The sequence below is a fragment of the Gymnoscopelus braueri genome (genome assembly GCF_963280865.1).
Source record: "Gymnoscopelus braueri genome assembly, chromosome: 16".
NCBI classification, from domain to species: domain Eukaryota; kingdom Metazoa; phylum Chordata; class Actinopteri; order Myctophiformes; family Myctophidae; genus Gymnoscopelus; species Gymnoscopelus braueri.
The window spans coordinates 24,086,577-24,113,292 of NC_137616.1; the positions used below are offsets into that span (position 1 = coordinate 24,086,577).

The following is a 26,716-nucleotide window of genomic DNA, read 5'->3' on the forward strand; positions in this document are numbered from 1 at the left end:
CCCTCAACACCTAGCAGCACATGGTTAAAGACACAAAGTACATTTACTCAAGTACTGTTCTTCAACATTTTGAATACAGGCCTTTTACTTAGAATACAGGCCTTTTAATAGATTATTTCTATATTGTTGTATTGCCACTTTTACTTAAGCAAACTGAGTGCTTCTTCCACCACTGCTTAAAGTCTGAATGTGTTTTTTAACGTTGGAATATTTCCAGTGACAATGTAACATATTTGCAGCCAACATTTTTATATTTGTTGAGGGAAGCAATACTGTGCGTATGATCTGCCTAAAATATAGGCCTATCAATTTGGTGAGCATATTAATTGATTTCACACTTACCAATTAATTATCAGACATATGAAAACATGTCATTGTAGTGTGTTTCATATTTTTCTAGACTATATTTTAAGGGATTTCTCGGTTGAGTGTCCTCAACCGACCCACGTCACAGAGAACCATTATTTCATGCCATTACATATCAATATACTAGTAATTGTATCGTGAGTTGGGTATTCTGCAGTGTGGTCATGCTTGATCGTGCTGTGAAGAACATTTGCGGTCAACAAGCTGGCAGATGGGCCAGGCCTACTGGCTAACATTTTCTTGGAAACCATCCATCTGAAAGAATAAGCAGTCGCTCCATGCAAGGCTACAGCCATGGTTTTATATGGAAAGAATATGCAAATATAGAATATGCAAATGAGACTTAATACTACATTCAGAAGATGCCATTCAAAATAGCAAATATCGATAAAGAATCTATTGATTTATCATGCACCGACATCCTTGGTTTCTAGCAATGAAAGAAATAAAGAAACACACACACAAAAAGATGCTCTAAAACCTGCAACTAATGGGACTGTGTCTGGACTCTTATCAGCTACAGCAGGACAGCTATTGTTTTATATGGATGTGGTGTGTGTGTTATAGTCTGGTGTTTGGGTGGGGGGCATTTTTTGGCAATCCTGATGATGATACTGCACCTGCCACTGCATTCTGCAGTTGGTATTGCAGGTATGCGTCACTGGGTGAGCTTGTTTCCGCAACGCTATAGTTCATGCATACAGTAGGTGACATGTCAGCTTGGTCAGTCACTCTACACTGACCCTTAACAGGAGCAGAGGTGCATCTCTCACTTGGAAGGATAAAATGCGTTAATCTGAAAATATATAATTACCAGTTATTTTGGCTCTGAAGTCGTGGCACAAGACAGTAATACGATTGGGTTTGTACTGGATCTTTCATTAATTATGTAACAAATCGTGCAGCACTTCATATGAACTTAGTTGGACATGTATAGTCACATGATAGTTTATGTATTAGGGAGTCAGAGAAGAACGAGAGAAACAGAGGGAGAGGGACTGGGCAGTGGTGGAAAGTAACCAAGTACACTGTACTCAAGTACAATACTACCGACATCATGGCACATCAAGGATTACATGCCCAAAGTCAGAGGAATGGATGAGGGAAGGAGGCTCTACTGTAGGCCGGACACAGTCCGTCACCATCATCCTCATGTAACCCAGCCTGATAGACCAGCAGTTCTCAAACATTTTCATGTCAAGGACCACATTGATATGTATATAGCGGACCCCCATCTTAAGAGTTTGTGCCAGGGAGTTAGGGACCTCCAAAAGAGATTCACATCGCAGTGCAACACATGAGGTTGTAGATCAGCTATTTTTGAACAGCCTAAGAATAAAATTGGATTTTGAAGCCATGTAAACTAGTTTTGCCGGGGAACCCCCTCAAGGACTTCAGTGGGTGCCTGGACCCCACTTTGAGAACCACTGTGATAGACACACGCCTTCTTTGCACTCAAGCTTTAAAGGACTGATAACATCAGCCACCCAGAGCACATGCATCAAGCGCACTATGTGTGCCTTGCATTCTGCTCCACACTCCAGCCTACATCTTGGAAATGTAATGGTCAGCCTGATAAATCCTGTCTGTTCATTTTGTTGAACGACAAACAGTTCTTTATAGCAGTTGAATAATAGCCATTACTCTGAAGACCAGCATAATTGGGTTTGAATACCACTGCAAATTCTAGAACCAATACAATGCTTCATTTACATAAATGCAAAACTGTAGAAGAAAAAAATCAGTTCAAATGACCAGAAGGCATGTGACAGACAATTCAGAGCAATAATGCAATGCCACCAAATTACCAGACCTGCTGATGTCATTCTGACTGCTAACTTCTCCCTCTATTTATGCCATACAGCACAGTGGGATATTGGCTCATATATCTCACAAAGCGCTCGGCTGTTTCATACCGATAAGAGATTTGGTATTGGGAAATTGAATACATGCCATCCTCATTTATGACAAGAGTTAAAATCCTCAGAAGCTTGGAAGAGGCCCTGCAGAACAATGTACAGGGAAATCAAGTGCCAACAGGGAGCAACCATCTGTCTGTTATGAATGCTGGCATCACTTTTTGCCTCATGGTTGGGAAAGGTGATATCACACTTCTATTTGTTTACATAGCACAAGGGGCTAATGCATTAGTTGCTAGGCAACATCACCGACTGTATGAAATTACCAAAGGATAGACAGAGGTAGTAACTGATGAGTTCCATTCTTAGATGATGTCGACTGAGAGACACCAACTCCACCATAGAGATTGCTTGCCTTGAGCACTGTTGAAAATGTGTGAAGCTGTTGACACTTTACCCACAAAGCAGCAAGATGATATATGCTTTTGTTTGATTTATAGCACCATCTTGTGTTTGGATTATATACTACAATATTGTAATCCAGAAACATGGTACAGTCCTGTAAAGCATCACCTAGTTAATTTGTCACACAGCCAGTTGAAGAGGTCCAATGTGTCATCTGAGGTTAATTATGGTAGGTTGCCAGAATGACTCTCAGGACTGCCTGAGTAAATGTGTGCTAGCCCACAATAAGCTACCTGCCCTGGCGGAGACCTGTGCTCCGAGGAGCAAATTGATCTAGTTTGTAATTATGTAAATGTCTTTGTAAAAAATTAAAGCATCATACATTTTATAATGTTTCATGCACAATGACTTTCTAGTCGTTTTCCCAATGAGGCAATTTGTCAGTTACAAAAACGTACAAGCAATGGCCAGGACTGCCCTCAGAAAGTGACAGACTAGACTTTATTGTTATTCGTTTGTTGAACGTGAACTAGTCTCGCGTAGCCAGACAACTATTCCACAATTTCCAAATGCTATACTGTATGGTCTGGAAATACACATCCCGAAAGCCGAGAAAAGAAGCCGTCATCTGCTCGTCATTTCCGTTCACAAAGATATATTTAAATATTTGTATTTCAATTTCTGCTAAGCAGCAAGTTACATATGCTTTGAATATTTAGATTTATATATTAGGACAAATTTGCAAGACTGACCAAACGATAGCGGGGAGGAGGCGTCACATCCGCTTTATCGCCGCATAATTTCCAGAGCTTCCGTGCTCCAGACTGTATGACGGAAGCGTTTGAAAATTGTGGGAGGCAACAGTCTGGCTCGCGAGACTAAACGTGAACAAGACAGGCAATTGAGAAGAAAAATAAAGAAAACAAAATAATTTCAATAATGGACCTCATACTAAATGTGGCCATTGGACCTCAACAAAGAGGCAAAGACTTCCAACTTTACAGACAGTCCAGTCATGGAGAGCCATCCCAAGGGTGACAAAAGGGGGCTAATCTTCAATGACATCATCTTCGTCAGAAAAACTACTGCTGAACGAGTCCAGGAATCCGCGGCTTTCAGAGTCCACGGAGATGACAGAGTTGCTGCTACTGTTCAAAGACAACACACTCTCGTTATCACTGTCGTTCAAGCTGCTGATGCTCATGCTATTGCTGTGGGTACTGTCCTCATCAGGGATCACCAATGGTTCAGCGGCTGGCAAACAAAGAAAAGGAGAATGTATACATTTCATTATATAAGTGTAACATCCTGCGCCCCAAGACACCATCATTTCCTCTCAGGTGTGAAGTGAAAAGTCCCTCACATGAATTAAAAACAAATGGGGTCTAATAACGGCATGGCTTCATGTGGATCTCGGCTCTCATGTGGCCAGTCTATTATGACATCAGTCATCTATATGAGATGTGATTCCATATTTGGGCAAGGTTTCAGTGTGATTCGACCACGGTCTACCATTACAAATTCATGTTAAATATTTAAAAGATATATAAAACATATGTAAGAAAAAGGAAGTGGAGGTAATTGGCCTACTGACCTACCTAGTGTGCACAAGAAATGTGTCACTGATCAGACCAGTTCACGAATTACACCCAGACAAAGATACTCAAGACTCACAGACAGACCCTTCTACACAGCTTTGCCTCCAACAACGCCACACAATAAAAAACACTGACACGTAGGTATAACGCACCATCGAGAAATGAAAATACTCCCTCGTCCCCCAAATAAAAAAAACATTCTTATTAATCTCGTTGTTATTTCATTTTTGAAACACACAAACCAGCCATTTTTTTATGTACAACCCCCACACCAACGGCGCTAGACACCTGCTGCGCCCGTCGATATGCCGCCCCACTGTTCTATTTCCAGGTGTCATAGCCGTTGAACAAAGATTATTTATATGCATCTGGGTATCCGACTATCCGTGGGGATGGCAACTCTTCTTCTACCCCGTAGCAGTATTTTTTAACATTGAAGTGGATGGAGCATTTTTGAAAATTAAAATAGGTGACGTCAAAAGACGTCATTGGCACTATAGTAGGGGGTACTAAGCACAAAAAATGGCCAAATCGTTACGCGGCGGATAAAAGCATGAAATTTGATACAGATGTCCCTTGGGTCATCCTAAAACATCCTAGAAGGGGTGCCCAAAAAAATCTTAAACAGGAAGTGACTTATGGACAAAATTCAAAATGGCCACCTAAACTGTTGACCGTTGACTCAAAAGACACCAAAAGAATCTCCAAAAAGCATAAAATTTGGCACATATGTCCCTTGGGTCATCCTAAGACATCCTAGAAGGGGTGCCCAAAGGAATCTGAAACAGGAAGTGAGTTATTGACTAAATTGAAAATGGCCGCCTAGTGTTGTCGATTGACTCAAAAGACAACTAAAGAATCTCATAAAAGCATACAATTTGGCACACATGTCTTTTTGGTCATCCTAAGACATCCTAGAAGGGGTGCCCAAAGAAATCTTAAGCAGGAACTGAGTTATTGACCAAATTGAAAATGGCCGCCTACAGTGTTATCTATTGACTCAAAAGACAACTAAAGAATCTCATAAAAGCATACAATTTGGCATACATGTCCCTTGGGTCATCCCAAGACATCCCAGAAGGGGTGCCCAAAAAAATCTTAAACAGGAAGTGAGTCATTGACAAAATTGAAAATGACCGCCTACAGTGTTGTCGATTGACTCAAAAGACAACTAAAGAATCTCATAATGGCATACATGTCCCTTGGGTCATCCTAAGACATCCTAGAAGGGGTGCCTGAAATTATCTGAAACAGGAAGTGAGTTATTGACTAAATTGAAAATGGCTGTGTACAGTCTTGACAGATGATGCAAAAGACACTCATAAAAAATAATCTCATAAAAGCATGAAATTTGGTACAAATGTCCCTTGGGTGATCTGAATGCATCCTAAGGGGTGCCAAAAAAAGTTTGAATAGTCTCTCAATGGAAAACACTCCTCCCACACGGGCTGCACTGCTACAATATTCAAATCGAGCAGCCAATCTAGCATTTGGTCCAGAAGCCTGAAAGCTATGCAATCTCTACCATCTCCTGACAAATAAATTAAAGTCGCTGATTCGTGGACACCTTTATGGACACTCTTGCCAGAGGCTGCTTAAGTTTGTAGAGAACTCAAGTGTGGCTGCAAAGCTGAGCCCTTCTGTTCGAGAAAGTGTAGATGCCGGGATGCTGGGTTACCTTGCAGAGCATTATGCCAATGTGCTGGTAATTGCGAAATGGCACACATGAATACATGTAGTTACTAAACACTAATCACAAAAAAACAGTAATGATCAAGAAGAAAATACATGAGAAGATAGAGTGTAAAACAAGCAAGAAGATGTAAAGTGCAAAATAAATAAGATGCAGAGAGTAAAATAAGAATATGCAGAGTAAGATAAGATGCAGAGTAAAATAAATGAGAATATGCAGAGAGTTAGATAAATAAAGAAGATTCAAAGAGTACAATACAAAAATTATGCAGAAAGTAAAATAAATAAGTGATGTAGAAATGAAAACAGAAGGTAGACTACAAAATACGGCAAGTTATGCACTGCATAACCTGTCGTATTGAGTCTGCATAATATGCAGACTGCCATGGTCAACTGTTTAAACAGCCATTTAGAATTTCTTCAACATGGTCCCTTCCTAAAAAGTTTAATAAACAAGCAAACAAATAAATAACCCCTTCTAGGATATATTAAGAAGCACTCAATGTACGTACCAAATTATACACTTTTATGACGTCCCCTTATGTTTTCTTTTGTGTCAACTGCTTTTAGGCGGTCACTTCCTGTTTAAAACCTTTTTGGGCACCCCTTGTAGGATGCGTTCAGATCACCCAAGGGACATTTGTACCACATTTCATGCTTTTATGAGATTCTGTAGGTATCTTGCATCATCTTTCAACACTGTAGGCGGACATTTTCAATTTAGTCAATAACTCACTTCCTGTTTCAGATTATTTTTGGCACCCCTTCTAGGATGTGTTAGGATGACCCAAGGGACATATGTGCCAAATTGTATACTTTTTGGAGATTCTATAGGCTTTTTGAGTCAATCGCCAACACTGTAGGCGGCCATTTTCAATTTAGTCAATAACTCACTTCCTGTTGAAGACTTTTTTGGGCACCCCTTCTAGGATGTCTTAGGATGACACAAGGGACATGTGTGACACATTTTATACTTTTTGGAGATTCTTTAGTTGTCTTTTGAGTCAATCGACAACACTAGGCGGCCATTTTCAATTTGGTCAATAACTCACTTCCTGTTTCAGATTTTTTTGGGCTCCCCTTCTAGGATGTCTTAGGATGACCCAAAGGACATGTGTGCCACATTTTATGCTTTTTGGAGATTATTTTGGTGTCTTTTGAGTCAACGGTCAACAGTTTAGGAGGCCATTTTGGATTTTGTCCATAACTCACTTCCTGTTTAAGATTTTTTTGGGCACCCCTTCTAGGATGTTTTAGGATGACCCAAGGGACATCTGTATCAAATTTCATGCTTTTATCCGCCGCGTAACGATTTTTCACTTAGTACCCCCTACTACTAATGGCACAATGAAAACGGCCGTCAAAAGACGTCATTGGCACTCAATGAGTTAAGGTAAGCTCAGACTGAGTCTCAGCCACGTCTTCGGCTTCACTTCCAGCATGGCTGGGACCTGCTGTATTGCATGACAATGATATATCGTATGACAGTGACATATATAACAATGAAAACTAGAAAAAGTGCTCCTCGGAGCACAGGTCTCCGCCAGGTCAGGTAGGTTATTGTGGCCTCCTGGTGGCGCTATAATAGGCCAATGTTTAAAGGGTGCCATTTGTTCTTAGGCCTTACACGGCAATCGGACACTGCATTCATGGTTTGAGGCATTTTGTGCAAAAAAACTATGTTTTGCTAATTTAGACCTGCTGGTGGCGCTATAACAGGCCAATGTTAAAAAGGTGGCATTTGTTCCTCAACATAGTGTGAATGTGCGTGCAAAGTTTGACCGCAATCGGACGGTGCGTTCATGATTTGTGGAATTTTGTTCAAAACAAGCCACTACTGCAAACTTTAGATGTCAATCTTAGCCAATGAGGATGGAATATTTAAAATCAAACACATCCGTCTTGATCACATGACTATGGAGATCATGTGTACCGATTTGCGTGAAATTTGGATAACATCGGAAGGAGTAATATTAAAAAAATGTGTTTTACATAAGTCGGCCTCCTGGTGGCTCTATAAAAGGCAAATGTAAAAAATGCAGGGCAAAGGTTTTTCCTTGACCTCTAGGGAGTGCGCATACAAAGTTTTACACAGATCGGTGCAGTGATAGGTAAAAATATGAATTGGCCTGTTATAGCGCCACCATGAGGCTGATTTGAACATTTGCAAGTGGCATTTCTTCCTCTGCATAGTGGAAATATGCGTGCAAAATTTCACGGAAATTGCATGCTTTGTTCATGATTTGAGGCATTTTGTTGAAAACAAAGCACTCCTGCAAACTTTGGAAGCCATTTTTAGCCAATCAGGAAGGAATATGAAAAATCTGAAAGACCTGTTTCGTTTAATGACTATAGAAATACTGTGTACCGATTTGCGAGATTTTTGAACAAAATCTGTAGGAGTACTGTCAAAAAATATGTTTTGCACAAATCGGCCTCCTGGTGGCGCTATAAAAGGCCCATGTGAAAAATTTGGGGCAGAAGTTCGGAATTGGCATTCAGGGAGTGTGTGTGCACAGTTTCGCTGCGAACGGTGCCAGAGATTAGCTGGTCACAGACGGACACACACACACACACACACACACGGACACACGGACGGACGGACAGACAGACAAACGGACGGAGGGTAAAACATACTCTCTCGCCATGCCTTTCGGCCTGGCGGAGACAATAAAACTCTTTGAAGATTACGTTTCCATTTATCCACATCATATAGGCCAATTTGGGCGCAAAATTGACGCACCTCTTACCTTTCCTCTCTGCGACCAAGGTCTGGCGCTTGTCTTTCATTTCAGGGCTGAGGTTTTCCACCATGCGTTCGATGCAGTTGTCCAGCGCCAGGCAGCGGGTCTGAGACTGGATTTCTCGTCGGCAGATGGGGCACTCATTTTTCTTTTTACGCCACTCCCTGATGCAGTGCATGCAGAAGCTATGAGCGCAGTTCAGGTTGACAGCCTACAAGGCAGGGAAGTCCAGACACAAACACATCATTGCCAGTACAAAGGAAGTGTTTGTGTTAACAGCAGTCTTCAGGAGTGCCTAAAAAGCAAGGACAGTTTCTGTAGGAGCATAATTAAGCAATATTACACAAGAGGGTGTGCTTTGCCGTGATTATTGGCAAGACAGTTGAGGAAGAAATTATATGGCTGCTTATATCTAACCTTTATATATGTGTACCATCACATATAATACTTCTACAATACATTATGATATTTGACAGCTTGTAAGAGCCTAAATGTCTCCACTAGGCATAATAACTATTGTTTTGGTACAGCCTATCTTGTTATGGTTCAGTTGTCCTTGAAGCAGCTACAGTGTAACTAAGTTATCTGCCATGTACCGTACCACTGACATGAGTGTTAATGTACCTCTGACCATGATATCATGTACATAAAGCATAACCACCACCTAGACTATATTGTCTCGACTCCTATGTGCCTTATCGATTGCTGATTGATCCAGAATTCCACGACACAGTCATGCAGTCAGGAACGAGGTGAAGCCGAGTTCCACAAGCATCACTTGACACTTACGTGCCAATAATCACATTAAAGCCACCATGAAATGTAATATTGCGATTATGCAACAGTTGCCATCAAAATAAAACATACAAAAATGTATTCATATTGTGGGGAATTTTGCTCTCAAAACAACCTTTCTGCGAGTGTTACCTGTTATCCTGGAAATACATGGGGTCGACAAGAGACTCTGTTAGTGTTTACTCAGCCAGTGCAGACCTAGCCCCTTTCGGGACCCCGTTTACCTTTTTTGTATTTGGGAAGGCGGTATCCAGGGTCCCTTGACGCTCAAACTACTCTCTCTCGTACTCGCGGCTACCACTGTCTGGTCTCGGGCTAATAGCTTGTCGCTTAGAAGTTGCAGAGATTTCTCAAAGGTACCCAGAGATGCAGTAGTAGCGCGCCCGAAAGCTGCATTAATCCGCACGGATCAGCGATGCCGTTTAAAATTTTTAATAATTACATTTAGTAAAACTTAAGCTCCTCTCTCACACTCTGCTCCACTTCCCATGTCCCGCCTCCCCGCGTTGTGACTGACAAGCTGCGCGTCCTACGTTACTGCCTCTGATTGGCGAGCTCCTACATGCTTGCGTGACAATCACAACGCGGGGAGGCGGGACATAGGAAGTGGAGAAATCTCTGCAACTTCTAAGCGACAAGCTATCAGCCCGAGACCAGACAGTGGGTAGCCGCGAGTACGAGAGAGAGTGGTTTCAGCGTCAAGGGACCCTGGATACCGCCTTCCCAAATACAAAAAAGGTAAACAGGGTCCCGAAAGGGGCTAGTGCAGACCCAACATTGACATGGCTGTGCACTAGACAACTTTTCCCAAACTGAATACACAGAGAAACAAAACTAAACTGTTAGCTCAATCTCATTGTTGTAACTAAGATAATTTTTATTAATGCCAGACTTAGCTACTATGTCTGCAAACTTCCCATGCAAACTGCTAGCCTAGCCACTTGCTCTGCCGAGACTCCCATCTGATCAGCACAGCTGATTTTTTTTAGTTAGTTTCATTTCAGAACTGCTAGGTGTGCTGTCATGCTCTTTTGAGCACGGGTAGAGAGCCTATTTCAATTGCTTGGTCGGAACTACCTGTTGTATAATATTAAAGGATCTACACCATGAATTAAATTTTTTTTTTTTATATTTAATATCATATGGTGTATGTCCCTCAAACCTTTTTCAAAAGGTTTGAGCCTAAATCATCACTCAGATATACTCATCCCAAGTCAATTGTCTCTGGCTTATACAGCACTTTCAGCTGCAATACCAAAACGTCCTCTTGGGCAGGGGGGGGCTACTGAGCAATTCTGTCTGTTTATTTATTATTAAAAAATTATATTTAAAAAAAAAAAAAAAAAAGGAAAAATTCTGCATAAAAAGAAGCATCTAAGAAAAATACAAAATCGAAAAAAAACACTTTGAACATTTTTGAACAATTCCACCAAGTGTTTGAGGTGCCTGTTTCACCCACTTCCGGGAGGCGGAGCCAAAATCCGAGCCCGAAGTATTTGTTCGTAGACCCCCACTTAGGGGGGGTAGAAAAAGTTTCGGAGCGATTCGGGCACTTTTCATTTAACATTGGGTTTGCCATCATTAATGTTTGTGATGTCAGAAACATTGCCATTCTGAGATCGCCTGTTCAGACACGCCCATTCTGGAAATCCATGAAATGAGAAGGAATGACTGAATTAAAAAAAAAATCATTTTTTTGGGTACAAGAGACACTGGGGACCCCAAAAAATACAAAAAAACAAGAAAAAAGTGATTTTCATGGTGTAGACCCTTTAAGATAATACATTATAATTATGTTTATCTGAACATATTTTTTGCATATCTGCCGATTAAGGTTGACGAGGTACAACGTTGTATTTCTATGGTCAAAAGATCTGTGCTTGGAAAGGATGAATAATGTGATATATGCTTTTTCTAAAACAAACAAATGACTGTTATTCTTATTTCTGTATTTCCCAAGATCCTTTTTGTTTGTTTTGGTTTTGTTTGTTTTTTATGGAATGGATGTTATGGAATTATGATTATCTGTGTGAAACTGCAAAAACAAAGTAAAAAAATAAATTAAAACAAATTACTGTTTTACCTGCACGAAGAGCTCTGAGCAAATGATGCATTGAAGTTCATTCTCCAGTACCTCCGTCACTTGGGTTGCTACTTCCTCTTTCTGAGCTTGTGCTCTCTCCTGTGGGAAAAGATCAAATATAACGCTGATGAAGGCCTGAGGAGCCGAAACGTGGCCGTTTGTCGGACTGCTGCAGCGGCAAATATTTCTCCTGCGGGTGTGGGTGGTTTCTTAAGACTGTTAGCTCTGAGTCTTCACCCGTCCTTGATTCCTTAAACTTCTGTCAGAGAACGCTTAGCTTGGGACTTTCCTTATTTCAGTATTTCAAAAATAGGCCGCTGAGGTTAAACTACACAATTGGGAGAACAAAAACTAAATATATAGACTACAGATGCATACCTTTGTCATTTGTAGCTCCTTGTCTTTGGCCAGGAGGTCCTTGTCTTTGGCCAGCAGAACCTTCTCAAAGCCTTGTCGAGAGAGGGCCAACTCTTCCATCACTTTCTTTTGCTATCGACATTGCGAACAGATGGTAAAGATTTCAAATACGATCAAATCAAACATGGACACACAGTATGTATGTACAGTACATAGATTCTACATAAAAGGTTACATACAACATTTGGCACAATTCAAATAGCATTTAAAACATTACAAACTATTGGGTGTAGATTAGAGCTCTTCACGGGTCCAAAAAAACTGACCCTAACCGAAATTTGGTCAGATTTCGAGCAGTTACGAGATTTTTTTCAAATAACGGCACAGAGCCCTAGTGGACCTGTGACCATTAGGTCAGATTCCGACTTTCTTTTCTTATGGAACCGGCCCCTAATTGGACCCATGATTTGTTTCCCGACACAGACACCCCTTCAAAAAAGGCGCATATGAAACAAATACAAAAATAAATAAATAAATAGGCTATGCACAGAATGGTAGGCTATTAATTTAAAATGTGTGACAAAATGTTCTCTTTGAATATAAATGTGGACTTTTATGAAATAATAGCAGACCTATTGACCAATGGCCATTTTATGATTAAAGCTTTGCTTTCACCTCGTTGAGGACAACAGTGTCAGAGGAATCCATGATTGTACGCTGGTGTTTTCAAATCAGCCTGGCGGCTGGCTTGTAGTATGGTACGCATGCATTGCGTAGCTCAAATTTTTTGTTGTTGCGCTGCAGTAATCTGATCCTAAACCAGCCTAAAACATCGCACAAGTTGAACAGCACTTCATTGCGTTTCTCTCCTGGTCAGTGCAGCGTGCCGCACACACAGTAGTACGGGTCTTCTCGGATCCACTCGGGTATTACACATAATGATAGACAGACCCGAGTTCCGAGGTAATAGAACCGATACCGAGTGATTTTGATCAAATATGGATCTGACCTGTACAGGTCTCGGGTCTTGTCAGGTATTTTAGGAATCGGGTGACTCGTGAAGAGCTCTAGTGTAGTGTCATATATTAGATCACCAACTCAATATCTGACAACATTGCAATTGTCACAGAAAACAAGGTGAATTATTGATTAGCGCACTTCTTAACTATTTATTGTATAAATGTGAGACTATTGCATTTGAAATCTTGTCTCAAGGACACTGAGGACAAGGTCATCTGTCAATGAACCACAGCTCAACTATGCACATCTTGCCTCTGTATAAGATAATACTTCAGTCATCTACATCAACTGAAGCAGATATGCTAGGATGCACAGCAATGACATGGTGAACCAACCAACTCTGTAAGTTTAAGTTATCTAATAAGTCAACACACAAAATCAACACAGTACAACATGTATGCCATTTTCAGTTTACCTCCCGCAAGGCATCTTCTAGCTTTTTTTTCATAATGTCCTCTTCCTGTTGTGTTTTCTCCTTTGCCTGTGAACAAAAATACAGATTAAGTCAATTTAATGTCTACTGGATATAAAACATGCCACACTGATATGGGTTATAATGGTTTCACTGGGGAAATGAAATTCTACGTGTGCATTGTTTTCTTATGTTTAAGGCAAAATATAAGACAAATCCACAAGGATCCAGATGAATAAACAACAGCCATTAACTCTTTGACTGCCACGAATAACACATCGTTTGCCACGCCACTGCCAGAGATTTTCAAGTGATTTTACTTTTACAAATCATGGAATATTTTCTGTGATCGCCGTAGCCTCATTACACACACGCGGGTCTCGTAGAATCGGTCGTAGAATGTCCGGTCGCGGAACGGAGATAAAGCCATTTTTCCACAACAAATAGACAGGAAGTAAACGAAGTACGTAAACCCATGTCCGGGTCTATCCTTTCCTTTTCCTTTTTTGAACGGCGCCATCTGGTGGAAAACCACTGAAAACACAAATCTTGGGGGGCACGGTAGGTAGTAGGTTCTCATGCATTGAATGAGGCACGAGCTCTGCCCTGGCCTCCCTAGGTTGGCAGAGGGAAGGTAGTGCCCAGGATTACATAGACAATTGGCACTGGGTGTAAAAAATAGGTTTACAAAATCGTGGGATCAAAATTTAAAAGTAAAAAAAAAAAAACTCAAACTTGTCAGTGGCAGGCTGTGCCTTAGCAGAATCTGACGGGAAATCTCGTCGGTAGCAGGCAAAGAGACAAAAAACTAAAAGAAAATTACCACTACAAAAGAAAAGACAGTACTGGGTCAAAAGTAATGTGTAAAAGGTTCTATTACGAACAGCCTCACCTCCATCTGTTTTGTTGTCTCACTGAACGACCTCTCCAACGTCTCCATCTTGCGCATCTTGGTTGTGAGTGTCTGTAACTTCTTCTGCAGCACCCTGAACTGCTCCTCTCTGACTGGGTCACCTTGCTGTGGCTCTCCCTTCAGTGATGCTACCTGCTTCTGGGTGTCACCGACCTGCTCCCGCAGCATCAGGATGTTCTTGCTGAACCTACAATCAGACATTATGGAGGTTCAAAGGTCTAGAAACAGTGTAATGATCACAGTAGGAGTTCCACTAACACGCATATAAGATATAAGGTGTGATGGAAGTCTTGGCAGAAGTTGGCACAAGATATCATCTAATGAGGAAATGAATAAAGGGTCAATAAAATGTATACTTGTGACATTTTGCACGCTTAGCTCTGCCTTTAAGCAGTAAGAATGAATTAAGCAACCTTACCGCCAGGTCCAATATTTATGAGAGAATTTGAAAGTTTGATATACCTCTGCAAACTGTCCAAACCACAAGAATCGCTGGTGCCTTCCGAGCGTACATCTGCTCCGTGAACATGTGTGCTTGAGCAAGAGACCTCTGGTTGTTTTGTTCTGGCCCTCGCTTGGTCTTCCACTACTACGGTGGACTGGTCAGGTGAATTGTCTGGGGTAGAGCGTCGATAGTGCTTGGGCTTAGATGAGGTGGAAGGCTCAGTTTCATCAATAATGTTATTGAATTTTCTCTTAGTCCTCTTGAGTATGGAGGGTGCATTCTCACTGGATACCTTTGCAAGGTATGGCGTAACGTCTTTCTTTGGGAGACAACTAAGAATGTACTCATAGTCGATGGTGTCATTTATTGGAACACCAAGTTGTAGTGTGTCCCCAATCTGTAGGTGATGTGGTTTCTCAGCAGGTATGCGCTTTCCATTCACCCAAACACCATTAAGACTCTGGGGAAAGTAAGCAACATTACATTAATTTAATGGGTGCACTTGATAGGGTCTGATATTAAGTTGAGCAAACACTAAATGAGATACCTTCCGGTCAGTCACTGTCCATTGCCCATCTTCCCTCTGTTTGAAAACGCAGTGCAGTCTGGAGATCATCAGGGGGTTGGTTGGAGATAGAAGTTGGTAGGTGACATTCAGACCACGTCCAACAGTTATCTGTCCAATAATAAAAAGCAAATAAATAAATGGTGCCACTTAACCACTTAAACCATAACTTGCCATGGCGTGGCAAGCTTGTAGATCTCCTATTTTCGCCGAATGTAAACCTAGATAACCGGAACAGTGGGCAATTGGTATTTCTGGGCACTTATATATATTATATCTATTTTACAAATGAGGGGCCAAATACAAATAATATTTTAAAATTACATTTAAGACTGGAATTGTATTCTTAACCTCGTCACACCTATAGGTTCATGACATGCTAGGGTTCATGTTGTAAACTTCAAAGTTTGACTGCAAGGTTATTACTTAAGGTACCATTTAGAATCTACAGTAGTACAGAAGGAAGGAGGGAATGTCCTCTCCTTGTTGGTTATGGATACACCAAGTTGAAAGAGTGTCAGATGCCCTCTACTAGTTTCTTGAAGCTGAGGTAAAGAAATGATGTGGCTGGATTAAAAGTAAGTTATGTTATTCAAGTTTACACCTTTGATTTTCTTTTGATATCAGACCTGTAAATGGAAAATAACCAAGCACGCATGATGGAACATCCAATACTGTATTGAGGACTTTATATTGTATATCTTTATATGTTTTGATGAATTGAATACACCGGACCACAATGGAAACAAGCCCTCCTTTCTGACTCAGCATTATTGTATAACTGTACCTAGTCTGTATCTTTTGCAAACTGTTAATACAGTAATCAATCAATCAATCAAAAAAGTATTGGTAAAATAGACTAACAACCGTTAGCCTTGGATTAGACTCATTGTATTTTATCGAGTCTGACTTTTACTTTCATATCTACGATAGTCTTGGCTTGCACTCCCCAGTGAGTCCTCCATTTCACCTGTAAAGTCCGTACTTCTCCGTACATCAGCATATAAAATATGTAAGGTGCTTACCCGGTGGCCCAAATGTTAACTCGCGCTTTGGAGTCTTTGTGCAATGTATTAGTCCATATTTTTCAATAGATAATGTGTTTTAATCCCGTGTGTGGCCGAACGCCGTTTCCCCCCTCATTTACTTTCTGTTTACATTGAGTGTAATACCGGCTTTCACCAGATGCGCCCGGTAACTACCGCCCTTGAAGAATACAGGGAATTTCCGACAGAATCCGACACAGACGGGATTAAAACACTTCTTTCTTGAAAGATATGGACTAATACCGTGCGCATAGGTTCTGAAGCGCTTGTTAACATTTGGGGCAACAGGGTAAGCACCTTATATATATATATATTTTGTACATGTACGGAGAAGTACGGGCTTAACTAGCCATGGTTCACATGACGCTTGTATACAAGCGTCATGGTGCCGAGTCCCCCTGGTCTAAAGTTGTGTTCGATTTTTTCACATTGCCATCTCTCACATAAACATAAACGTTCAGATTTCAAATATAAAGTGCTTACCACCGAGCCACGGATGTTACAAGGCGATGCGGACCGCGATGAGTACCCGTATCTCCCGTATTGTTCAATAAAAAGCATTTTAATCCCATCGCCGGCCATTTTCTCCAAATTGTCTCCGATACTTTCAACCATGCGACACTAATGGTTGGGAGGTGTATTGCACTCTGATACATTACAAAACAAAAAAAAACTAAAAAAGAAAATGGCCGGCGATGGGATTAAAATGATTTTTATTGAACAATACGGGAGATACGGGTACTCATCGCGGTCCGCATCGCCTTGTAACATCTGTGGCTCGGTGGTAAGCACTTTATATTTGAAATCTGAACGTTTATGTTTATGTGAGAGATGGCAATGTGAAAAAAATCGAACACAACTTTAGACCAGGGGGACTCGGCACCATGACTGTCATGGTATGACAGTCATGTCTCAGGGCTAGGGCTTAACTGGTGCAAGTGCAGGACGCACTAGGGGTGCTAGCCAAGACTATCGTAGATATAAAAATGAATAAAATACATCTACGATAGTCTTGATCCAAGGCTTAAACAACTGTAAGAACTATAACTTTTTTTACGCGGCAAAGTAATATAAACATTAGTTTAACGAAAGCAAGCTGTGGTATTGATACCTCTGTGTTGTCAAACAAGCAAAGCCAATCAAAATCTCCTCCGACTCGTTTCAGACACCACACTTCTTCACGTTCACAGTTCTCATCCTCTTCGGCCGCAGAGGAATTAGACGCCACGACGTTCATTTTACCTCATTCTATAACTAACTATTAGAGAAATTGTTTATTGTTAAAGAGTGTTTTCAGCTTATTAAATACTGCTAATGCTAACAGTAAACACGCTCAGCTAAGTTGTGATGATCCGCTCTGGTTGATGTTTGGTAGAACGACTGCCATGTTGTTTGCAGTGTATTGCCACATTTTGTGAGAGAAATAAGCAGCCAGGTCTAGGAAAACAACCCCAAAAGAAGCAATTTAGGCAACATGAGCAGTTTAAACGTGGCTTATAAACGAATTTGAAAATAGCCGATCTACAAAAATAGCAGCTTGTAGAGCTACTATTTTTTTAAACTCTTGAAATAAAATGTGGAATATTTGGAATATATTTGAAACATTCTAACAACACAAATGCTCCCTATGGCACTAAACATGTTCATGAAAATATTTGAGAACGAGAAAAAGTAATTAAAACATTTGAAGCAAACCTAAATAAGCAAGTACACTTTAGAAAAAAAGCCCAAAACACCGCAACTACCATTGTTTACAAGCAACTTTACAGAAGAAGCCCAAAGTCGCTTATAATAAGCCGACATGGCAACACTGGTTGTTAGTTATGCTGTTTGTCTCGCGAGAATGTCGTTTGGGCACTAGTGAGTTGAGGCGCTAGAAGTACGGTTCTTTACAAATGGAGAATTAACATTTTACATTCAAATGACCAACATAAATGCAAAGGGTTGTATTATATAATTTTTTTTTACATTAAATATTACTTATACACACAAAATTCGACATAGACAGTAAGACAGGTGGGGGGTAAACTAATTTACTGACAAAGTAATCGCGCCATAACCTCGCATCAGTGCTCAGATCCGGTCTAGAGCCCGCCTACTGTATCTGCTCATTTGTACACAACGCAGGCAGCCACATAGACCATTTCCGTATCCTTTCTGGGCCCGATCTGCAACCTGCAAAGTTAATTGATCCCAGTAGTATCCTCCCCTGGAAATCTACCAAAAAGAAATCCATTATGAATTATCCACTTAAGCACTATTTAATAGTGAAAATAGCCAATCTACAATCTTGTCACTTTATTTATGGACATTATTATTGTTATATCTGAAACAAGATACATTTTAAAAAATCTTTTGAGGGGAAAGAAATGTTGGCATTTTAAAATGAGTCCGTGACCCAAAAATTTCCGTGCCCCGTCCATCCGGAGGATTCCGGACGACGCCTTGATAGAAAACGTTCGCAACCCGTAGATAGTAGGCGGGACTTCCTTTCTTCTGCCGGATATGTCATTCGGGTGAGCAACAGGGGTGCCATGTCCGCTTATTATAAGCGAATTTGGGCTTTGTAAATATTGGTAGTTGCGGGTTGTGGTTTGTTGGACTTGTTTCTAAAAAGTGTAGTCGCTTATTTGGGGCTTGCTTCCTATAAATGTTGTTTAAACCAGTGGTTCTCAAACATTTTCATGTCAAGGAGTCAAGGACCCCCAAATGAATATGAATTTGTCTGCAGACCCCCATCTGAACATATTTTATACCAGGGACTTGATTTGATTTGGGAGATTTGTGTTGCTAAAATGTATTTTTTTAATAAAAATAAAAAAAATCAATATTTTGTGAAAATAGCCGATCTACAAGCTCACAGTGACGCGTTGTGAGCTTGCAGATCGGCTATTTTCAAATAGCTGATGAAGATTTAAATGATGATGCTGATTGAAATTCTTTATCAGGAATAACCCCTTGAGATGTAGCATCTCGGAAATTTCGAGGGGGTCCTTGACACATGATACAATGTATACACATTTTCAACAAAATAGCAACCAAATCAAACAAACAATATCAAATATGACAAAACAAGTAAACAAACAAGACAGATGACAGGATACAAATAACAAACAAAACAGCAGAACTAAATTGCTCATGTGGCTTCATTTGGGCTTGTTTCTCTCGCAAAACCTGTCAACACTGGTGAGCAAGCAGGCATAATAGAAGGGCTTGGTGGGGGGGGATGATCACATCATCGTCACATTCACCGGTTGATCAGACAGTAGCTACCTGAGTACCGACGATGCAGCGGCGGCTGTAGAACCAGAGATCCACCGGCGATGCTTACCTGAGAGAGAGAGACATTGAGAGAGAGAGAGAGAGAGAGGGGGAGAGCCGCCTGTTGCTGTCACCGCCCTGTGTGTGAAAATGTCCGATGTCAACAAGACCATCCAGAAATGGCATGCGAGTTTTAGAAAAGGCACTGACTTTGACTCCTGGGGACAGTTAGTGGAGGCTATAGATGAGTACCAAATGTAAGTTGCAATCAACATGATGTGTATCATAACACTCTCTGCAACTGGTATTATAGGCATGGTGATGCTTCTGTTTATCTATGGATACCCGTTGAATTGTGCAGGCAAATGGCCAGTAAGGAAACAGATAATGCATGATGATCATTTTCACCAAGTTGTCTTTAAGAAATAATGAACCTTACCCACCCATGGCTTATGTGGCAGGGGGATGATACCCACACAATGCAAGTACCCTGTGTACCGGGGTCAACTTAATTCACAGTCGTGTACTTCCAGTGGAGTTCTCAATGGACAACATGGCCTGTTTTGGAAAATTATGTCTAGTCTAGTGCCATCAGGAGTCATGCAGTACACGAATAGGCCACATTTTCTGAATATTGAGAAATAGCGAGCCACACCCTCTCATTGTTATGGGTGGGGTTTACATCTCTCTAGTGAAGAATGTCTTGCAGTCAGATAAAGTAGTAACATACACAACCAAGCAGTGATCTAGTGTGCCAACTAACTCTCTAACTAACTAGCTCCTCTGTTAACACAAAATGACAAAACAATGTCTACAATGTTGAGCCCTGTGCCTGCTCACTGTGAACGGGAGGGGGCGTCAAAGTACATTGTCACCCCACGTCAGATTCCCAAGCTTTTAATAATAGGACTTGCATTGTACATTCTAACCATGTACCTTTAACTCTGCTTCACCTAGACTAGCTCGACATTTACAGAAAGAGGTCCAGTCAACAAATTCATCTGACTTCACTGAGGATCAAAAGGTAACTATACATTACCTTAAGTGACATGTCATTAAAACAGAACACGTAGATACTTGTGTATTTTTCATATTCTAAGCACTGGTTTATTTGCCTCTTTTAGAAAACATTAGGGAAGTTTGCAACATGCTTGGAGTTGAGAAGTGCAAGTTTGCAGGTTTGTATGTCACAGTATTCCCTTTTAACCCAAACAGTCTTACAGTATAGTGAAAATAAATAGCCCTTTACTGTCTCATTAGATCTGTATAAAGTAAACGATAGAAAATAGACATTATAAACTGTTGTTTATCATATGCCTCACTTTGAATATTCAGCAAGTTTGTTTTTGGTGACTTTGATTACATTGGACAGCTCTTGTCCAAATGTACAGGTTTGAGGTCTTTGAATTGACTTGTTTTTGTCCAAAGATGTAGGCTATTTATTGTGTCCTTTGTCTCCTCCTTCACAGTGCACACAGTCAAATGAGGAGTTCAAGCTAGAAGACCTGAAGAAACTGGAACCCAGTAAGTATACTGGATAAGACTAAACTCTCACAATATCAATACCTCCATCACCATTGTACTTTATGTCCATCCATTTTATTTGCTAAGGGTTGTCTCCTTTTGCCAATAGTTATTCAAAATATACAGACCTACAACAAAGACTTTCCATTTGATGTCCAACCAGTGCCATTGAGGTAAAGGGCAACTCATTTCCATTATAGCTGACTGCATAATCTTGTCTGTTGTCTCAGAGCACAAAGCTGCTTTTAGGTGTGATGTGAATAAAGCCTGTCATCCCCTTTTGTCAGGAAAATCCTCGCTCCAGGGGAGGAGGAGAACCTTGAGCTGGAAGAGGAGGAGGATGCTGCAGGAGGAGCAGGGTCTCCGGAAGCGTTCCCCTCCAGAGTGCCGGGTACTGCGCTGCATTTCTGCCCAACACAGACCATTAGTTGGCTCTATTCCACTACAAAGAACTGAGCAAACTGAGTATTTCCATACACTACGGCTCGGTTTCAGATGAGGTTCTCAGAACCTGCTCAGCGGGTGGTATTAACCCTGAGTTCCAGGAAGCCAGAATTTATACTTAAAAATAGTTATAAAATAATAAACTCTTTATTGGATGTTTTTTCTCCACGTTGTTGTTTTGGAGGGCTGTTTGTGTTTGATTGTTATGCGTGTCTGTGTCTCCTTTGTTCTCTTTGTCGGTGTCGGTGCTGTGCATGGCTTCATCACTTACCTCCGCCTGCTTCATTTACAGCTTTGCAAGGTATGGCTTTTCTTTTTGCAACGTCTACCATTAGTCTGCCATTTCATGATATGATTTGGGTTTTGATTGTAGCTTTAGAATCACAATCACAATAGAAATATACAGTATGAACTCTAGCTTGCAGAACAGACAAAAGTTTAAAAAAAAATGCTTACCACTCTGGTAAGAATTCTATAACCAGCCCATTAAAATTCATAAAGGGGTAATAGCAGTTATGTATATATATATATATTTAAGTGTCTGATATTTGTTGATAATCCAAATAACTGTAATTTACAATGTCTAAGGAATGTGTTCTGCTATGCACACATCATTAGGTTGTCATTTTCAAGGATGTTTATGGGTTGTCTGTCTTTAATCTCTGTCCTCTACAGGTACATTATTGCCTCGACTACCTTCAGAGCCTGGGATGACACTACTCACAATAAAGATTGAGAAAATTGGGTTGAAGGATGCTGGGCAATGCATCGATCCTTACATAACCATTAGTGTGAAAGGTACTGTTTTCACTCTCTGCACTTTGCATATACAGTATGTAATATTTAGGTTAATTTGTACTTGTCAAAAGGATTGTACAAGAATATCTTAGTTAATGTTTGATGATCCCTGAAATGGTGTAATGGTTAACCACTTAAACCCTTAGTAAAACAGACCTGAGCTGGCTCTGTACTTCGGCTTGTTTCCTTCATCAAATCATTTTGACATAAATAGCTGATATTCAAGCTATTTCGCAACACGTTGTGAGCTTGTGGATTGGCTATTTCTGGCGAATGTAGGAGGAGCAGTGGGCACTATTGATGCAGTGCCCGGGGTTAAGGGCACTTAGGGGTTAAGTACAGTATCTTGCTCAGAGACACTTCGACGCAGGCCGGGGGCAAACTGGCAACCTTCCGATCCACAGATGGCCTCTCTACCCACTCAGCTATGCCCCCCCCCACACACACACACACACACACAGACACACAGGTTTTACAGTATCGTGCATTACAGAGTTGTTCTTACCAAAAATATCTTTTGTACAGAAACTGTTTGTCTATTTTCTGTCCCCTCAGACTTGAATGGTGTAGATGTGGACCCAGTGCAGGACACTCCCGTGGCCAGCAGAAAGGAAGACACCTACATTCACTTCAGCATGGATGTGGAGATCCAAAGACATGTGGAGAGACTACCTAAAGGTACTTTAAGCCCTGTAACATACAGTAGTGTATCATAATATATTACAAATGACATAATTCAAGATACTTTTCATAAAAGTTAAAGTTTTCAGTCAGCAGTACAAAAAGCTATTTATTCAATTAAATCAACTTCCAGGGGCAGCTATCTTCTTTGAATTCAAGCACTACAAACCCAAGAAGAGGTTTACCAGCACAAAATGTTTTGCCTTCATGGAAATGGATGAGATCAAACCTGGTCCCATTTTAATTGAGCTGTAAGTCAGTCATTAAAATGCATCTCAGTCTGTATGTCATTGGGTTCAGTTGGGCCATTGCAATTGTGAAACTTTGTGAATCTTCATTCTTGAACATCAGGTACAAGAAGCCCACTGACTTCAAGAGGAAGAAACTGCAGCTGCTGACCAAGAAACCACTTTTTCTCCATCTTCACCAGACTTTGCACAGGGACTGCTAAAGATAGTCACATGGATGGAGCAGGTCATGACCATTAAAGCACCTCCTTCAATAGCTGTAATCATCCAGCAAAGTCATGAATCCCATCTCGACTCAGTCTGCAATAGTAAAACCAAGGCAGTTGTCTCCATTTTACAAGAATTAAAAGAAGAGAGGATTTGAGCCTATCATCAGCACATCATCTCAGACTAGCACACTATTTTGCAATTGGGTAGGCCATTTTTTAAGTACAACACGTTGGTGCTGTTGCAGAAAATCTCTTTTACCTTTTTTTTTTACATGAAGTTTTATATTGGTCTTCATGAAATATGATTAAACCACTGGCAAACCACTTGATCTCTAGTCTTCCTTAGCTGTGGTTTTGGAAACGAAGGGAAAGCAACTAGCAAAGTGTTTTTTTGAAGTTACAGCAGCTGTATCATTTCAGTCGAGTCTGGGTTAGAGACTCTACTGTTAGACTTGGCAAAGAACCTTGTAAAGCAACTGGGGTCAACAGAGTCAGTGGTTCGAATGACACATTGGGGAACTGACTCTTCAGCCCCGGTTGATTGAGTGGAGCTGTTCAGTCACTCTACTAGCTAACTCCTAGGCGTGAATGTACATAATTGTAAGAATGGGATACAAAGTGGGGCTGAGAGAAAGCATGCATGCTCAGCCAAGCATTTCCTTGATCCAAGATCCAATCTTGGGTCAGAGAGACCCAATGACGTACTGTAGTCGCAGCATTGGATTTAGCAATGGGTTCGTAAGTGTATGTATCATTCTGTCTTTGTGCCAAATTTACAACACACAGTGCCCTGACATGATCAAATGTTTCTAAATACTACCCGATGAGCACGCTTTTTCATGTTTATAAAAGATTCTGGTTCAATACTATCGACTGAGAATCCTTTAAATGTCAGTTTGTGTCCTAGTTAATGTTTGTTTCAGCAAATATTACATGATACAGGAACAATGAAAATTGCCCATATTTATACGATTGGAACGATCAGTATGTATTGACTTTGGTATGAAATTAGTTTGCCCATGAATGTGTGGGTACTAACATGTATGCAACAATTGCAACATGGTGGTCAGCACACTGTAGATACTCGTATTGTTTGCAGTGTGAGCATTTGGTTACAAAACAAAATGGCCATATAGGATTGCTACAGATGTCGATCCCCTGCCATGAATTGGCTTTTTACACTTCACTTCTGTCCACATCAAAATAAGACATTTTGGAACAGCATCTTAAAGGGACTACACCATGAATTTTAACTTTTTTGTGTGTTTTTGGTCTCCCCTACCTCTCTTCTATCCCCAAAAACACCCCAGTTTGAACACTCAGGCTTTCACAGCATATCTGGGGTTTTCTGTAAATTGGTCTCAAAACAGACCAAACTGATTTTCACCCGAACGTGACGTCACGTTCGGTACAATCCCTCCTATTTTTTCAGTTCCAACGATAAAAAATAAAAAATAAAACTTTTTCCCCCTTTTTTTCATTATTATTTTTTTCTTTCCCCGTGCCAAACAGGACAATGTGGTATTGCAGGTGAAAGTGCTTTATAAGCCAGAGAAGTTAGTTGGAATGAGTATATCTGAGGCTTGATTTAGGCTCAAACCTTATGAAAAACGTTTGAGGAACATAAACAATATGATATAATTTTTTTTTTTTTTTTAATTCATGTTGTAGATCATTTAAGTATTTCCAATAACACTAGATCAATGGTTATGTGGATAGCATGTTGAGAATTTGCAGTCAAACACAGCCAGAGGTGTATTAATGGAATGAATGTCTTAACGGTTTGCCGTTCTCTCTGAGAAATGTGATCTTTTGTTTTGAAATGTCATCCTGTTATAAGGGCTTTAAAAAAAAAATTAGGTTGCATTTTAAACATGTTTACAGTCATACCCTGCAGGTTTCTTTTTATTTCCTAAACTATTCTCTGCATTGTAATATTTGATTTATTTTGTTTTATATTTTATTTTTGTAATGTCAGGATATCAAAGAGTGTAAATTAATTCTGAAGAAACACTAACTGATGTCTATAACTATGTATGTACTGTATGTGCGGGACAGGATATGGACTGGGAATTGGATATGGGAACAGTATTTTGATTTGTGTCACATTGAGGAAAAAGATTGTTTCAGATATTTACACTGCTTTCATTTCTAATAAACTACAAATGGTTGCTGACAAGGCTCGTCACTTGATCTATTGATAGACCCATTCTGATACAATAGCCCATTTCACAGATACATTTTGGAATGGTTAGAATACCTTTTGTAACAATAGGACAAACCAGCAAACACTGGGTGGCACTCTACTGCAAGATGGGAAAAGACGGCGGCAACTCAACCCAGGAGGCAAGTCTTTATGAATCTTATTCAAGTGGAACATCACTGTACTGTAATATCAGGTACCTTAAATAAGTCAGTGAGATAGTGAAATGTAAGCCGGATTTTGCTGCGTAGTACTGAAAATAGCCAATCTACAAGCTTGTGAACTTGCGCAACACTGCAAGCATGATAATCAACTACTGGATAGGCCTGATGGAGTTCGCTCCGAGGCCATTTATTGAAATAGACTACAGTATATGTGACAGTTTTACACACCGTGCAAAAGTTCCAAGTCGTAACATGCCTATGCCAGTTCAGCAACTATTGGGAACTCGGGATTGTACCGGGACAGAATGTGGGGCCAGAGTGTCCGTCTTTTTACCCTTTTGTAAATGTGTCTGACTAAAGACATTCCTTTATTTATTTTTTTACATTGCCATTTTGTATGCTTTCACATAGATTTCTGAAATAGCCATTGCACACACACAATAGGAGAATATACACACATCAGAGAATACATCATGTGGATCCACGTGGGTTAGGAACAGCATGGCTCCAATATGGATCTGCGACTTCATGTGGTCAGTCATCTATTGACATATCTATGATGTATGCCCAAGGTTTCAGCTTGATCTAAGCCTCTTTGACTTCCATTATAAAATTGTAATATTTCAAAAAGTATAAAATGTGGAAAAGATTTGTGGAGGAGGTACCATGCCGTTACTGGCAGTGTGCACAAGAACTTTGTCTCTGATCAGTCCAGTGGTTTTCAATATTAGCTCAAGACACACAGACTAACCCTCTTATAGATGGCTAGCCTCCTGCAGAGCCACATCATAATTTCATATAAAAATAAGTATGAATATTTACAACAGACATGGATCTGAACCTCAAACTATGCAAGTTTATCTGGAAGCAATGGCCAACAGCAA

The 26,716-nt window shown here is 40.5% G+C and overlaps 2 protein-coding genes across 3 annotated transcripts; one reads left to right on the forward strand and one right to left on the reverse strand.

Annotated features, from left to right (window-relative positions):
• Positions 1 to 3,096: 3,096 nt before the first annotated feature.
• rnf8 (ring finger protein 8, E3 ubiquitin protein ligase) lies at positions 3,097 to 17,688 on the reverse strand. Of its 2 annotated transcripts, none has more exons than XM_080453346.1 (9): positions 17,412 to 17,688; positions 15,237 to 15,365; positions 14,707 to 15,149; positions 14,224 to 14,431; positions 13,335 to 13,400; positions 11,921 to 12,031; positions 11,543 to 11,641; positions 8,671 to 8,875; positions 3,097 to 3,884 (listed from the first exon to the last, which is right to left on the reverse strand). In XM_080453346.1, exons 1-9 carry the CDS (start codon positions 17,535 to 17,537, stop codon positions 3,679 to 3,681), a joined length of 1,593 nt encoding a protein of 530 aa, XP_080309472.1. In that variant the 5' UTR covers positions 17,538 to 17,688; the 3' UTR covers positions 3,097 to 3,678. The 2 variants fall into 2 exon arrangements, with proteins under 2 accessions (XP_080309472.1, XP_080309473.1); XM_080453347.1 differs by having other exon boundaries at positions 3,753 to 3,884; positions 8,664 to 8,875.
• A 1,816-nt stretch (positions 17,689 to 19,504) lies between these two features.
• On the forward strand, positions 19,505 to 25,636 carry aida (axin interactor, dorsalization associated). Its single transcript, XM_080453433.1, has 10 exons — positions 19,505 to 19,818; positions 20,519 to 20,585; positions 20,686 to 20,739; positions 21,031 to 21,085; positions 21,195 to 21,258; positions 21,373 to 21,476; positions 22,205 to 22,327; positions 22,883 to 23,005; positions 23,142 to 23,259; positions 23,360 to 25,636. The coding sequence occupies exons 1-10, from the start codon at positions 19,712 to 19,714 to the stop codon at positions 23,457 to 23,459; spliced, it is 915 nt and encodes a 304-aa protein (XP_080309559.1). The 5' UTR covers positions 19,505 to 19,711; the 3' UTR covers positions 23,460 to 25,636.
• The last annotated feature ends 1,080 nt before the right edge of the window (positions 25,637 to 26,716 follow it).

What these genes read in the sequence shown, in the direction of transcription:
- rnf8 (XM_080453346.1), bottom strand. Translation starts at nt 17,537, where the DNA reads ATGAACGTCGTGGCGTCTAATTCCTCTGCGGCCGAAGAGGATGAGAAC. An exon ending in AGACAACAAAACAGATGGAG is followed by an intron (nt 13,401 to 14,223) that starts GTGAGGCTGTTC and finishes TTTTGTTCACAG; the next exon opens with GCAAAGGAGAAAACACAACA. An exon ending in AGGAGCTACAAATGACAAAG is followed by an intron (nt 11,642 to 11,920) that starts GTATGCATCTGT and finishes CTTTTCCCACAG; the next exon opens with GAGAGAGCACAAGCTCAGAA.
- aida (XM_080453433.1), top strand. Translation starts at nt 19,712, where the DNA reads ATGTCCGATGTCAACAAGACCATCCAGAAATGGCATGCGAGTTTTAGA. An exon ending in GCTATAGATGAGTACCAAAT is followed by an intron (nt 19,819 to 20,518) that starts GTAAGTTGCAAT and finishes TGCTTCACCTAG; the next exon opens with ACTAGCTCGACATTTACAGA. An exon ending in TGAGAAGTGCAAGTTTGCAG is followed by an intron (nt 20,740 to 21,030) that starts GTTTGTATGTCA and finishes CCTCCTTCACAG; the next exon opens with TGCACACAGTCAAATGAGGA.